This window comes from Xenia sp. Carnegie-2017, unplaced genomic scaffold, assembly GCF_021976095.1.
Source record: "Xenia sp. Carnegie-2017 unplaced genomic scaffold, XeniaSp_v1 HiC_scaffold_2, whole genome shotgun sequence".
Classification (NCBI taxonomy): Eukaryota; Metazoa; Cnidaria; class Anthozoa; order Malacalcyonacea; family Xeniidae; genus Xenia; species Xenia sp. Carnegie-2017.
Genome location: NW_025813482.1, coordinates 2,075,406 through 2,090,665, shown reverse-complemented (window position 1 = coordinate 2,090,665; position 15,260 = coordinate 2,075,406). Strand labels below are relative to the sequence as shown.

At 33.9% G+C, this 15,260-nt stretch overlaps 1 protein-coding gene across 4 annotated transcripts; it reads right to left on the bottom strand.

Moving 5' to 3' along the window:
• Window positions 1-1,217: 1,217 nt before the first annotated feature.
• LOC124439998 (sorting nexin-7-like) lies at window positions 1,218-14,993 on the bottom strand. Of its 4 annotated transcripts, XM_046990309.1 has the most exons (21): window positions 14,615-14,989; window positions 14,089-14,193; window positions 13,159-13,253; window positions 12,249-12,302; window positions 11,611-11,683; window positions 11,033-11,113; window positions 10,481-10,591; window positions 10,239-10,315; window positions 9,243-9,305; window positions 9,076-9,160; window positions 8,115-8,253; window positions 7,833-7,933; window positions 6,940-7,056; window positions 5,914-5,992; window positions 4,939-5,000; window positions 4,789-4,839; window positions 4,606-4,671; window positions 4,104-4,184; window positions 3,967-4,017; window positions 2,075-2,227; window positions 1,218-1,493 (listed from the first exon to the last, which is right to left on the bottom strand). In XM_046990309.1, exons 1-21 carry the CDS (start codon window positions 14,645-14,647, stop codon window positions 1,413-1,415), a joined length of 1,758 nt encoding a protein of 585 aa, XP_046846265.1. In that variant the 5' UTR covers window positions 14,648-14,989; the 3' UTR covers window positions 1,218-1,412. The 4 variants fall into 4 exon arrangements, with proteins under 4 accessions (XP_046846265.1, XP_046846263.1, XP_046846266.1 ...); XM_046990307.1 differs by lacking the exon at window positions 1,218-1,493 and having other exon boundaries at window positions 1,848-2,227; window positions 14,615-14,992; XM_046990310.1 differs by lacking the exons at window positions 1,218-1,493; window positions 6,940-7,056 and having other exon boundaries at window positions 1,848-2,227; window positions 14,615-14,993.
• Between the last annotated feature and the right edge of the window lie 267 nt (window positions 14,994-15,260).

Here is a 15,260-nt window from a genome sequence, read left to right as displayed (position 1 = left end):
AGAAAAGAAACCCAAAAAAGCAAACTTTTCTTTGCTAATTCTAAAAAATGCAGGGCGTTCCATGTGCTGCGTGAGGATCAAGTAAATTCAAATTGCGCAATGAGAATGACCTCAATCTTCACAATCACCCACACCTCCACCCAAATTTGTTGATCAAAGTCACGTCACGTCACTGACAATATCTTCGCTCACGTATCATCGGTTACTAAACTTTTTTACTTCAAATGATGAAAATTTTAAATCTAAATATAAAATGTTCTTATTTCTTAATAATTTACGTTGTTTGTAAATCAATGAGCACAACTAACTTTCAATATATTTGTTCGATAAATCAACCTGACAAAAAGCTCTTCGTCAAATGAAGATTTAAAGATCATAAATTGCGACCACCATCTTAATAAATTTATTTCACATGAATGGTGATAGAATCAATAGGGAAGTTTTTTCATATCGAAATATTTACTACACAATTAGCTACATGGACACGCGCAACAAGTTTGAAGGAGGTTGTTTTATTTCCATAGGTGCAACACACATAATGCCGAGTAAATCGTTATACAACTGAACTGAATATTGCAATAAAATAAATTTATATATTAACCATTCATATTTGTATAGCTACATAATTTTCCCACCCGGTTTCCCAGTTTAGGCAAAAGAAATATATTTTGATTTTATCATACATTGGTTGTTGTATGTTTGACGATAGGTTAATATTGTATATTAATGCATTTGTTAAAAATCAGCAGTCGTCAATTAACCGCAATAAGCCATAAACGCATTAGCATGATATATGAATGCTTTAAAGTGAATGGTTTGCATCCGGGAGTATCGTTACATGTTTGTAGATGTAGATCGTCCAGGTTAGTAGAGTCCAAAGAAGGAATGTTGGTGTTGACTGACGTTTCGTCATGGTATGATACGATGACGTAAGAACCAGATAACAAATACGGCAAACCTGACGTTTACTCCTCACTTGAATCTGAAGATGAGTACCGCTAAGTTTGTCGAAACGTCAGTCAAAATAAACACCAACAGTTCTTCTCAGGACTATACCAACCTGGACGATCCAAATCTACAAATAAATATATGAATGCTATGTCAATCAAACGGCGTTTGAGCAACCTGTTTCCAGAACGAAAGACACACATCATATATTTAAAGTTTAAAATTACTCAAATATTTGCTAAAAACAAATTAACCAGCGAACCATTGTGTACGCAAATTTAAAAGGGTGTAATTTAAACAAATTATTTCAAAGGATCTTTCTTCAACTAATTAGCGCAATTGCCCAATCAGAAGTTGATTGACTAACAACATAACAAACAGTTCTTTCCGTTCTTCCCTAATGAAGCTGCATACCTCTGACCTCAATCACAAGATCAATACGGATTGATATTCTTAAGAATCGATTACGTGAATACAATGGCCCTGTTAGCACGGGACAGTTCTATGTCTGTCATCAGTGTTGCTGCTTCCCACTTACTTTTCACCTAAAATAAAAACATAATGTACTATTTATCAAAGAACTTTACAAACAAAAACTAAGCTGACATAGGTGTGGTAGTAGTCTCAGATAGTGCACGCACGATTTATTAATTTCATCATTTGGAAAAGAAATATGGAGAAGACAAAATTAAAGGCACATATTTTCAATGCTTGTATTTAAAACGTGTAAGCTGATTCAAACAGCTGTCCTCCAACTTATGGTATATTATCTTATTAAAAAATCTAGGAGAAAATCTTGAGGTTTGAGAGTGATAGAGTTGCACGGATGAAAACTTAAACATTTAGCTCAAATAATGCAACGACATTTAAAATCAACAAAAAGAATAACAGAAAAGTCGTTTTGCTCATTAGGAATCTTGTTTGTTTTTTCTTATTATACAAACCAAATGATTACTTTTTGTCTATCTATTTAATTATATACACAAATTGACGTCCATTTGGTAAAAGACAAAACTACAAAGCCACCGAGGTAAGTTAACGTTGCAACACATAAAATTCTTTGTATACAACGAAATCTGAACAGATAATAAATGTTGACTAATTTCATGGAAGTACTGCATTCTACCTTTTCATAATGCTCAGATTGCAAGGTTGTATACTCAATGAATATATCACGAAGTTCCATCTCTTTTTGATAGTCAAAATACTCGAGCTCATTTGCAAGACTTTCGTACATCATTTCTAAGTGAGCTTTAGCCCCAAGTAAATTGGAATTAGCCTGAAATTTTTATAAAATAACAATTAAAATAAAACAATATAACTGGAACAGTTATTAATCATAAATATATAATATCAGGGATAAATCCAAGATGATTTTTAGGGCGGAAGGGGAGGGTTACAATGGTTTTTATAAAATGTCGTGCTATTAGCATTGGCTATTAATCAAGTTTAGATTTCCGTGGTTCCTTCGTGGATGTCGTTATATCATTCAAATGAATGCATCATTCTTTTTATGGGCTTGACTTGAGACCCTGGGAAATGTGTAGTTTGACAGTTGTTTTAGCTTAATTGGTTAGTATATGAACATTTCGTAGGGAAATTTTCACCACTGCACCTCTTCTAGCGAAGGCTAGGAGATGCTTACTCTTCCCCCCATCCCTCCCTTAAATCGATCACTGAATATATCGATTCTAAACATAGGAATCATAAGATTTTAATAGTAATCACATTGTTGCCTCGGGATCTTTTGTTATCACAGGGACGTTTACTGACGAATTTCCCGCATCAATATATTCATTAGGGACGATCAGACTAAATATCCCTTATCAATAAAACAATACGCCTAGATTGTTTTCAAATTTTATTTTCGGCACGTAGAAATTGCTTCAGCTTGCATCTTATCTTTTCACTGCTGAATCATTTTCAATTCTGCTAAATGAAACGGTTAATAGCATGATGTCTTTTGCAAGTCCTTTAAAACCACAATACTTCGAGGACAAGTTTACCAAGTCAAGAGTCCTCTTGCTCGGCTGTTGTTAAATCGTTAATTCTTCAGTGTCAAACACAAGTAAATCTTTCGACCTATAGTTCAAAATCGCCAAGCTTGCGTTATTACAAGCCTTAGTGGCTAACAATTTATGACGTTGAGTTGTAAAAGAAATCATCTTTCCCTCGCCTCAGAAACTTTCTCGTCACTAATTTTGGAAAACCGATGATGAACCATCAATTAATAACTTCAACAATAATGAAAATACAATATGTATTTGCAAAGCAAATTCATACTCAGGTTCACTGAACCAATTCAAAAACAGAATTTACAATTAAACACCTAGATGGGGATTTCTTTATTCCAACACTGACCATGAACAATGTGCCTTTAAACACCGTCAATTTAATTGGTTGTCAATATTCGAATAAGTGAGCTCAAAATTTGATGAAACTATTGTCAAAGTGAACAGTCTAATGCAGGGGTCTCCAAACTACGGCCCGCGGGCCAGATGCGGCCCGTTGGGCCTCTCAATCCGGCCCGCAGAGGCACTTAAGAAAAAATAATATATATTATTATCAATATTATTATTAAACAAAATAAACTTTGTGCAGAAAGTTCACGTTATGTCGCAAGCCAACTAGCAAGAGTAGCTTACGTCAATTTTTCTCCCAACTTCCTACTTCCGTTTCAAGCACATTGCGAAATTTAAAAAGCTGAAGGATAACGTGGAAATTTTTTATATTCTTCGGCCCTCAACATGCTGGATGAAAGTTCATGTGGCCCTCCGGCTGTAAAGTTTGGAGACCCCTGGTCTAATGCATTGATTATTACCTCCGCAACCATGTGATTACAAAGTAAACGCATGTTCTAAAGGGATATTATTGATTAAATGTTAACTAAACCTTCCTCGGTTTCGGCACATTTAATCACTAGTATCCACTAGTATCCCTGAAAGTATGCGTTTACTTATGAAAAAATCAATAGGAAACATAATTTCACTATAACCTGACAACCTACAGTCATCTCACCTCAGCCCATTTTCTCGTAAGATCTGAATTACTTTCTCTGTTTATGTTTTTCTGCAAATTTGAAATATTTACGTGCAATGTTTTTCACAGTTTGAAACAAAAACCACACAAAAACATTTATACTGTTTAATTTTTACCTTCATTTCCTCGCACTCACGAACTTCCTCCTCCCAATATAAAAATCGATTTGCTGAATTTTCCACCCTTCTCAATAACTCCTAAACAAAGAATTTGACATTATATAAGTACATTTTTCACGACAATCATGTAACTGTTGCTTCCACTTGGTGAGAGAGAGCCTTGATTTGAATCGAAACGTATGTTTTTAGAATACTTTAGGAAATTTTGTCAAATTCATCGTCAACACAAACTTATTCGTGAAGTTTCCAGTAGAAAACGTATGTTGCATTGTGAAGATTTCATGAAGGCAAAACTTGATAAAGGCTAAAAGTCGTACATAAGGAAAAAGTACTTAACTAAATCAATCGTAAAATTTTCATTCGTTTTACAATTAGTGGCAGTACTTTGAAAATTAAATAATAACCAAAAATAATGATCTGCAATCTTTTATTTTAGGGCAGTTGAGCCACTTTTCATTCGCGCATGATGTTTAAAGTAACGCCTACATAAAGTACTCACCTGACAACAATAAATATATTCTAAAACACTTTGAAGATCGCAGATTATTAGCTTTTCGTCCTCTTCCTGGAAAAAAAGATTGAAATATATTATTTGTTGAGCAAAAGTAACTTAAAGATGAATTACAAAAGAGAAAAATTATCTCATGTACCATTTGAAGTAAATATGTTTATACATACGTACCTGTCCTCTTTCCAAATCATCACAAACTTTACTCAATGCTTGCGCAGACATCTATTTTTTGCAAAATTTTAATAAAATTTTATTCATCTTTTCTATGTCATTTTACAGCCTTATCAAGGACATGCACTATATAATCATATGCGTCAATACCTTCAAATAGGTGTCCGTGGGCTCAGATTCCGCAATGCGTTTAAACCATCGACCACGTCCCTCTAGAAATCGCACAAAAAAAGTAAATGAACACAGTTTTCACAACTATATGAAACCATGATGGATTAGAATAACACAAAAACATTGCATTTTCATAAATTTCAGATCTTTGCATTTTCAGAAAATTCAGATCAATTCATCACAAAAGTGAGGAGCTTAAACATACTAAATCAAGAGAACTCCTTACTTAAAGCAGTTTATTTGGAATAGAGTTGTGATGAATGAAACTGACCAAAGTAGCGGTTAGGGAGACGACTACGAGCTAAAGATTAATCATATCAAAGATGCAAATATAACTAACCCCAAAGTAGTGATTATAGAGGGAGGATTATGAGATAAAAATGACTCATATTAAAGATGCAAATGAAAACGAAACTGGCCGAAGTAATAGGTCTTGCTTTAGTATAAACTGCGAGAAAATCATTTTTTCACTACGTCTGCATTACCGCAGTGTAGTGTAGACGAGCGAGCTGTGATTTCAATCAATCAAAATGTTGTATGAAGTCACACTTTGTGCTTTGGTGACTTTATCAAATGTAATAGCAAGTCAGTGATACTAAAAATTGCGATGAATGAAATCATAATTTTGTAAGAAGTATCAGAAAAAATTGTGTGGATGACACTCTCCGGGGTTTTTATAACCTACTCCTGGGTGTGTGAATGACGCTCTCCGTGGTTTTTATAACCTACTCCTGGGTGTGTGAATGACGCTCTCCGGGGTTTTTATAACCTACTCCTGGGTGTGTGGATGACGCTCTCCGGGGTTTTTCATAACCTACTCCTGGGTGTGTGGATGACGCTCTCCGGGGTTTTTATAACCTACTCCTGGGTATTTTTCAGATCTCGAAACAAAATCGAGTTATCGCCATCTTTTAATCATTTATAAAATTATAACAAAATATGAGTAACACCAACTTGTTGAATTATTCTCCAGATTATTCTGCAAATGATTAATTAAGCCATTTAAACCATGGACCACCGACTCCAAATATTTCTAAAAATATTATGCAGGCCTGACATTAAGGTTAAGATATAGTCATTAGACTAAGTCCAACAACGAAAATAAGGTTTCTAAGGTTTCCGACGTGGAAACTTTGTACATAAGGCCATGACGGGACGTTTGAGAGACTTTTTTATAATTAAACGTATTTATGGGAAGTCAAATAACGAACTATGGATGAGTAGCATACTGTCATGATACAACTTTGCTGTTCTTGGTTATTGTCAATAAAACAGAAATGCTTTGTGTTGAGGATATGTTTTGAGGCGTACTTTTAACCAATTGAACACCTCACAAAAACAAAGTTCCCCTAAAATAGCTTATGATAACTTGCTAAAGATCGGGGCCACTTGGGCTTCTCAGGAGGTATGTTGATTTCAAAAAACGTATCATTAAAAAATGGTATAATCATTTTCCTTATTCAGTTACTCATAAATAACTGTCATCGTGTTAGGCAATTTGAAGAATACCCAGTTTATTGTATCAAAACAGAGCACTTGCAATTGGTCTTTTGAAGGTCTTCTGAGATTCGTTGATTTGACACTTATAAAAATTTATCTTGAGGGTATTTTCTTTTGTGTTGTGCTTAGATTATTCTCAAATAAAATGTGTAAAAGCTGAAAACTGCTTTATGCAAGCACAAATTTTAAGTTTCGAAAATATAATTTACTAAATACGAAAATATAATTTACTAAATACGACCATGCAGCCTATTTTAAAAGAGCACCAACGGAAGGCCTCCAGTTGTTGTTACGTGACTGTCTGGTATAGCAAACGTCCTGACGTGCTTTCTCATTCGAACAGACAGTTTGGCGATAATATTCCAGAAAAATGACAACAATATGGACATCATAAAGATGTATTTGTGATAGATAAAGTAATAATTAAAAGATTTCGGGGAGAGTTATCGTAAAGAAAGCGATAGGTGAAATCAGCCTTACTTTACATTTGACGAGTTTTCCTTTGTCACCGGTTAGCATTTCAGATTGTTTGATCTCTATTGCATTTTGTTTTAAAGCTTGTCGCTCGAGAAAATCTTCTTTTGCAGTTTGAATATCCTTTCAAAAATAACAGATGAGCGTGAGCATTGTTTTGCATAATTCAATAAAATATTTGAAACTTAAATGTACTTTATAAAAATCGGAATTTTATTATTTGTGACATATATACAACAACTGATGCATAGTTCTAAACATTCTTCACCACGATAAAATAATCGTAAAAAATTCCCCGTTTTCCAAGTATTATGTTGGTATAGACTCTAGAGTGTACGACGAGACGAAGAGTGTTAATGAAACGATGAACACAACACGTTAAAATAACCCTACCAGCAAAATTTTTATTGGCGTTAATAAAACGTAGGAGCAATTTCTAACGCACAACCAATAAAATTTTTTGATTGGGTGAAATTGCCTTTTTGTAACTGTGATATTAAGTTAGCCTTCAATGGAACTATTTATCCGTCGTGGTAAGAAGCCTGGGTCGAGCCAAACGTCCCAAACATAAGTCGTTCCAGACTTTCTGACGACGGACAAGGTCAATCAAAGAGGTCATTTTTGCTCAATTTTATCTGCCATAAACCAGGCACAATTCAGTCAAAGTAAAAACTTTTTCACGAAACTTTCTCGAGAAAGCACTATTTATATATTGTAATTGGCTCCTCTACATATCCAAGGTGTCTCTGAGGGGAATAAACATACTCTCTTCTTTGGATCCAAACATATCAAGAAAATTATACTTTGTAGTATACATATACTCCAAAACACGTGAAATACTATAAAATTAATACCGGTATTAAAAAACAGCTATTAAAAGACTTAAGAAATATCCGTACCTCATTAGAGCCAGTTAAAAAAAGCTTCAGTAAACTGCTTTCTCTTAACATCCGATGCTTGCACAGGCGCAACAGAAATCTCTCGAGTTCTCTTGTTTTGCCTGCATAACGCATGATTAGTTTAAAAACTTCCATCATACACAAGAAAAACTCGTATCCTAGTCATTTGATAAAATACGTTAAATTTAACATATATCCTTTATAAATATTCCCCATTACAATTGACTGATTGGTAAAAATACAAAATAGTTGAAATTGAAGTGACACATAGAAAATTCTCACCATTAGCTGATGTTTGTTCTACCAAGGGAGGAACTACACACTCAGTACATAATTCAAGCAAATTGTTTCGAAACCAAACACAATCTGACTCGCTTCTGCGGACATCATAATGATGACTACTGTAACTCATTAGATTGGTCTAAACAAAAAGAGTATGAATATTATATATACGTTCATCTTTATGTGAAATATTGTTTAAAAATAGCAAATACTATGCATGGTGAATTGTCAAAATAATAACATAATAGTTCTTAAAAGAACTGTTTAAAAGCTGAAAGACACGATCGGCATTTGAGTTCTGGTTTCAAACAGCTCTTTTAAGAACTATTTACTATTATGTTATTATTTTGACCATTCACCACATGGTATTAACTATTTTTAAAACATTTTTTAGATATGTCACCACGACAAAGTCTATATCTATATGTGAATAAAATATCTTTGAAATACATAAGCAAGCTCTTGTCCATGGACTAATTCGTATGTTTATGTCATCTACTGCGCCAATAGCACTGGAGTAGATGCATCGCTTCGGCAATTTCACAGCAGACGAGCATTCTTAGGCGAGCATTTTGTAACATAACTAACTTTTTTTGCCTTTGGAAATTTTTCCCTAAAACTACGGGTGTGTTCTGTATTAATTACCGAAGTCACCACAACTGACCAATGAAAAACACTCATAAATGCTAAATATATATATTCGACAAAAAATTTGACTGTTTTTAAAGTCATATCAATTTTTTTGATAAAAAATGACTTAGGCATGGAAGTTAGTAAATAGAGAAGATCACCGTGGACATTTCTTCAAAACATTTTACCCTAACTCAGGGAGCATTTCCTCAATAAATTTTTCCTTCACTCCAGCGGGCATTTCTTCAACACGTTTTGCCCTCACTCTTGCGAGTATTGCCTCCAAAGGAACGTATAAAAGTTTTGTTTCAAGCATGTAAAACATACTCACCTTGGTAACGATTTTGAATGATGTATTTTCAATATCTGCTTGTGATAAAGTGACATAAACATTCAGTGTGTCTGGTTTCAAAATGCTATCAAAAATATACAAAACATTTGCACCCTAAAGCGATGTCGGTTTTCAACGTTGGTAAAATCGAAACTAGTTTCACTCACGGCCGATATTTCGTTTGGGATTGAGCGGAACATATTCTCGAATGGCTCGTTATTTCATCGATTCTGCAATAAAAATATTGAACGATTTAAGTCTCGTTTTAGAAAAACCATTGATGTAAGATTGATTGCAAACTATTTATTAAAAATAGCGAAAGTTTTTCGTTTATGATTTGATAGATTGACGGCAAAAAAAGCTTCCTTCAAAATAGGTTCTGACGCACCCATGTTTTTCATCTTTCAAGCAAATGAGCTCTTCTTACTTATTATGACATGAACCCAACACAACACTCAATTGGACACGAATTCCTTTTAGAGTTAGAATTGTTTTTAGAGTGAGTGAACATCGAAATATTTACATAGCACTACCAAACTCGTGGGCTGGCTACTTATTGAAGGGACCATAATTTTGTTCTAAACCATAAAATTTTCAATTCGTTTGGACAGTTCAATTGGCAATATTTGTGATAACGATTGCAAGTCAAATTAATTCTGAATAGAATAGACATGCGCAGTTAATAAAAACAACGCAACGTCGGTAATAACAAGTAAAAAGAAAGATGTAAATTCGAAAAAGAGAAGTATAAAGTACTTCGACAATATAGTTGGCTTTCAAATCAATTATTTAAGAGCTTTGCATACAAGAGCGGCGGAGCATCGATATTAGGGGGGGCTATCATTCACATATGCATGTTTTACTTTATTAGTTTCTATTGAAATCAATTGTGTTTACAGATTATAACATATGGCTATATGAATATACCCCCCCCCCAAATTATCGATGCTCCGCGCCACTGTCGGTATATATTTGACTAGAACTAGAATCAAACGATGAACCAAAATGGGGCAAAACTAAAAAGGTAAGGGGGAGGGGGAAGTTAATATTCCTATATTTAGCACTGCCTGACGGATTTCTAACTTCTTAAGAATGCGCAATCACGGATTTAAAGTAAATATAGGCTCTATACATGTGTTGGTAATCTTAAATTTAAGTCTTACCTTATTTTTTCAGAACACAATGTACATGATAAAACAAGATCATCGGGATTTAGTTCAGCACTCTTTCTATGTGATGGCTATGAGAGACGAAAAAAGAGAGTTAGAAGGTTCACGCATTTTTGTGAGAAGACGCTTCGATTTTCTAATGTTAGCTACGTTGTCAGCTCAACAAGTACGAGGAGTAAGGCAATTTTCAATACTTGTCTATGCTTCCTATGCAAAGAACAAAAAAATAATCTTACAGGGCGTTTTTCATTGTGAGGATCATCGTTTTCATGATTTGCGAAACCATTAGCAATCACTTGCGATTCACCATCGCATTCAGAGCCGGCAATACCATCAAATAATTTCATCTGAAATGTATTATCTTACTTAGACATCCTTAATAAATAACGTAAATAAATTATGACAACCACGTTGTACAACTATGTTTAGATAAATAAATTATTATAACCAATAACATAATATATGGATGGGGGTTGTATATTCACAGCGGCGATAGTACGGAAGATTATAAGTTTAAGCTGTAATGAAAGTACACGAGAATTTATAAACATACTGTATATATCTATATATATATACAATGAGTAGGCGGCAATAACTTACTATTTGTAGAAACAATCTGAAGGCGGTTATTTCCCAATTCTGAGTTTTGTCTTAAATTAAAGCACTCAGAGCTTTTTTGAAAGCATTATCAAAATGATTATTTAACAATCTTCTCGAACATTTTGAAATTTTCTTCCGCCAAAAATCTAGCAACGCCATCATTGAAGGACAACAGTTAAAATGCCTACCAAAGATTTCTGACCAGTTTTAAAGATTTCTGTCCTCAACCGATCAATACACGTTTGTAACTCCTGTATATTTTCTTGCTTCTAGGAAGGAATAACCAAAACAAATGCTAAGAACGATTTTAACTATATAAATTCAAGTTGAAGTAATTGAGAGCAAATGATTGACTGGTAACTAGAAAATTAGGAAAGTAGTTAAGAAGCAGAACAACCATAACAAAAGGAGACAAAATCACACATTAGGGATGGTGTGGTGGTATAACAACCCAGATTTTGTAAAATATCTACAAAATGTCAGTCCACTGATGGAGGGCATAAAAATCACTCAGCTACATTTGTGGGTTTTTAAATCGAATGCAGACGTGTTTCACAAATTAATTGAGAACAGTTGCGGCTTTGCAGGAATTCAACACAGGACAATAAGCAAGAAAACTTCTTCCAAAAGTACATGGGTATAAGTTTTGACGCTGATAATATTTGATCGTGTGAACAGGCTAACAAGTATTCAGATCATCTTTATTAACCCTCCCCCCCACACACACACACAGAAATGGAATATTTGCAAGTAACTTGTTTCGCACCTTTAAAAGAAGGATTTGCGTTGCCTCCAGTTCATCTTTGAAGGAAATGGAATTTTCGCCCAAGCTATAGTACCTTCAAAAATAAATGGTACAGTTACAACTGAAATCTACCTAAAAACGCATAAACTCCTGTCAAACATGCATCATACAAATGTGAATAACGTTGCATCTTTTATGTAGGTTTGCATTTGGAAAAATCGTTTCAGTAACAGATTCATTAGTGACTTTAACGTCATGACTTCTATGGTTAGCACCATGGAACATATTATTGGAATGAAAGTAATGTTCGTAAAAGCTAAGGAAGTTATGAAAAGCATCGACGAAACATCTGCAGAACAAGCATTTCACGTCACTTTTCTCAACACAGTTCAGTAAGCACGTACACTAGTAGAACTGAATCACGAATATTCATTAGGAGCTTCGAAATGTGTTTTGAAAAGTCATCGACACGTCAAAAACGAACAATAATAACAAAGGAATATACATTATATAATCACTTCCTATCATTTCATTTAAAATGGGTGAGAATAGGGTGGTAATAATGTATCAACATGATGACTAGTAAACGATAAGCAATAAATTAGCAAAAAAATCAACATACATACTGGTCAAAAAGTTAACAGAATCATTTTGCTTACTCTCTTAATAATTGATTAAGTAACTTTGTAAAGTGACCACGTTCTTGAGTAAGCCTTTAAAGAACAAATTTAAAATGGTAGAGATGATCATAACGTGCTTTTTAACACACCGACGTGTCAATAAATGAATATATAACTCTTTCACTAATGAATCCTGAAGGCTCAAACACCAATGACTTCACATGACATGCAATGGCAGCCAATGACATGAATGGTCATGTGAACTTTTTAATATTTGTTTGCAACTATTTGTTCAAATATTCTTTCATGTGCACAGCAAATGCAAGCTCCAATGGAGTTTGTTCTAATAATTTCACGATTTCAATAAAGCCCAGAGCAGTTAAATCACTTGTTTACATTGTACTATATAGTTATTGCCGTGAACAGCGGGTATATAGCTAAAAATCGATTTTCTAACAGAAAACAACAGATTAGAATGCAAATCGTAGATCTGGCGCGAAAATTGGTCTGGATAACAAAAGATCGTTGGCACTATCGGATGGCTTAAATTTTTAAGTTTAAGATGTTTTTAACAATAAGTAAAAGATCTAGGCGCAAGTTAAAAATATCTTATTAAAAATGATGTGCACCTTGAAGTAGATAATTATCGGTAAAAATTAACTCATCGTTATATTATTTATAAAGCACACTCGGTGAAAAGGAATAAGAGAATATTGACTTTTAAATAATATATTACACACGGACATAAAAAATTCATGAAGCAAGAAAATAAAAACAAATCTTGAAAGAAAGCTACACTACATTAATATCAATAACTTGTAAACATCTAGGAATGACATGTCAAGGTCAAATTATCGGATGACGAAAACTATAGAGTCAAACAACTTCCGCGTTTTTGAAATATATAGCTATATTAATCATCTAGCAAAATAACCACCTGTGGAATTACCTCTCGTTAAGGCCTTTCATTTCATTCATATGTTCATTGATCTTCTTTTGTGCGCGACGAAGTCTTTGTCTTAAATCGGCGTTTTCTTCTCTTAGCTGACAATATGAGAAAAGTGTTTGTAGTTTCTCAGTCGTGCAGTTTGCTCGCCTTAACTATATTTCAGCAGCGCGTTGTTTATTGAACTTTCATACATGGCGATTTGATAAAAATATAAGATGACGTAATATGAAGTACAATCAGAGCCTTTATTCGTAAAGTACAATGGTGGTACAATACAATGAGAAATAATTTCAATTGAATAACACCATCTTAAAATATACAGAATGAAAACATGAGGAAAGAAGTGCAAATTTTCGACTTTATTTCAAAACCTTCTTCTGACACAATGTGAGACGAAACTTCGTCGTAACGGAAGATTTTCTTATAAAGACAAAAACTTACTCTTCCGCCTTTCTTATTTTGATTTTCTTACATTTTAACGAATTCTAGAAATTCCTTTTTTTATTTGAAATTGTCGGTACACTCAGTTTGGGTGTGCCTTTGGATCTATTTAAAGTTGTTTACGCAAACTCAAATTTCTAGAAAACTTGAACAACGTTCGGGTTTGCTTTCTCCCAAGTGATTATAGTGCATGATATCAATAATAATATAATAAAACTCATTTTAAAACTGAATGTTGGCTTTTCAACAACATTTACCTACTAATTATCGGAGTGTATTGCCTAATCGTCAAATAAATTTTATATAGTTAGTTGGTACTTAAGGCATTATAAAACAGAGTCAATCCAATATCATGTAATATAAATGTGAATTGAATCGAATAAGACCAATATCAAATAAAGTGGGCCAGTAGGTGAATACAATACAATTAAAAGTCGAATCCAAAAAATACGTAGTACAACAACTATAGTGCAATATTATAATACTCACTTGTTTTCGTTCCGACGAATAATCCTCACTCGCAGACATTAGCAGTGGAGTATTGTCCTCGTCTGTTTCTCCTTCGTGAAAACTTTCCATATCAATTAAAGAATCCTGAAACAAGATAGACCAACGCTATTTAACGGACTGCAGATATACCACAAGAAATTCAATATGGCACCACGCATGCATACGAGTAAAGCCGCAAAATAAGATGTAAAACAAATTCTTTTGAAAAAACTTGTATGAAAGATATATAGAACATTTTAGCGGTTTAAGCTCGTTTTCCGCATTGTTAATAGCCTAAATGCTGATACGGGACAGTCGCTGGAACATCTTATTTTAAGTTACTTTACATTTTGTTTAAATCAGTTATATTTGAAACAACAGAAAGAGGTAGGAGTAGAATTAAATTATCTTCCGCTCAACGTGACATATATTGCGACTGTTTGACAAAAAAACAAATAGTAATGCACTTCTTAACTAGACAAATCGTTCCACAGACACACGAATGTACATGAATATATAGTTTCACCTTATATGATAATCGTGGATCAAACCGTGTCATCCGTGAATTATATATTCATAAAGCATCGTCGCCATGCTCCGTACATATGTAAACAGTTGGCCTTCAGACAATACCATCAGGCTTGGCGTGCATTCAATTTCAGATAAAGGCCGTTCACTAAAGTAAAATGATCTTAGGATTTAAACAAATATACGTCATTGATAAATAAAATGTATTTTGACCAAATAAGGCAGATATCCAAAGTAAACAGCATATGTGTTATATTCAACTTTCAACTTCAACATCTTAAGACAGCTGAGCGGGGCAGAAGCGCAGTCATCCTAACTTTTCACCCCGCTATGCGAATATTTTTGTCTTCCATGACCGTGAGAACAATAGATTTCTAAAGAAATGTATAATGATGATTATTTAAAATTTACATAGCGGGAGTAAGTCTAGCTCTTCCAACACAGCAAAAAAATGCATCGTAGAATTCAGATGGCTTTTTTTCCCATATTCCTGTAAAAAATCAACAAATCCAACACACAGGTCAGTGTAATGTGTTATGATGTTCAACTGTTCGAGAAAGTCATTTTGACTATGTTTGACAATGACAACGAATGAAGTATCTGCAGCATGAAAAAATTAACACATCTCCGGTAAATACCCCCTG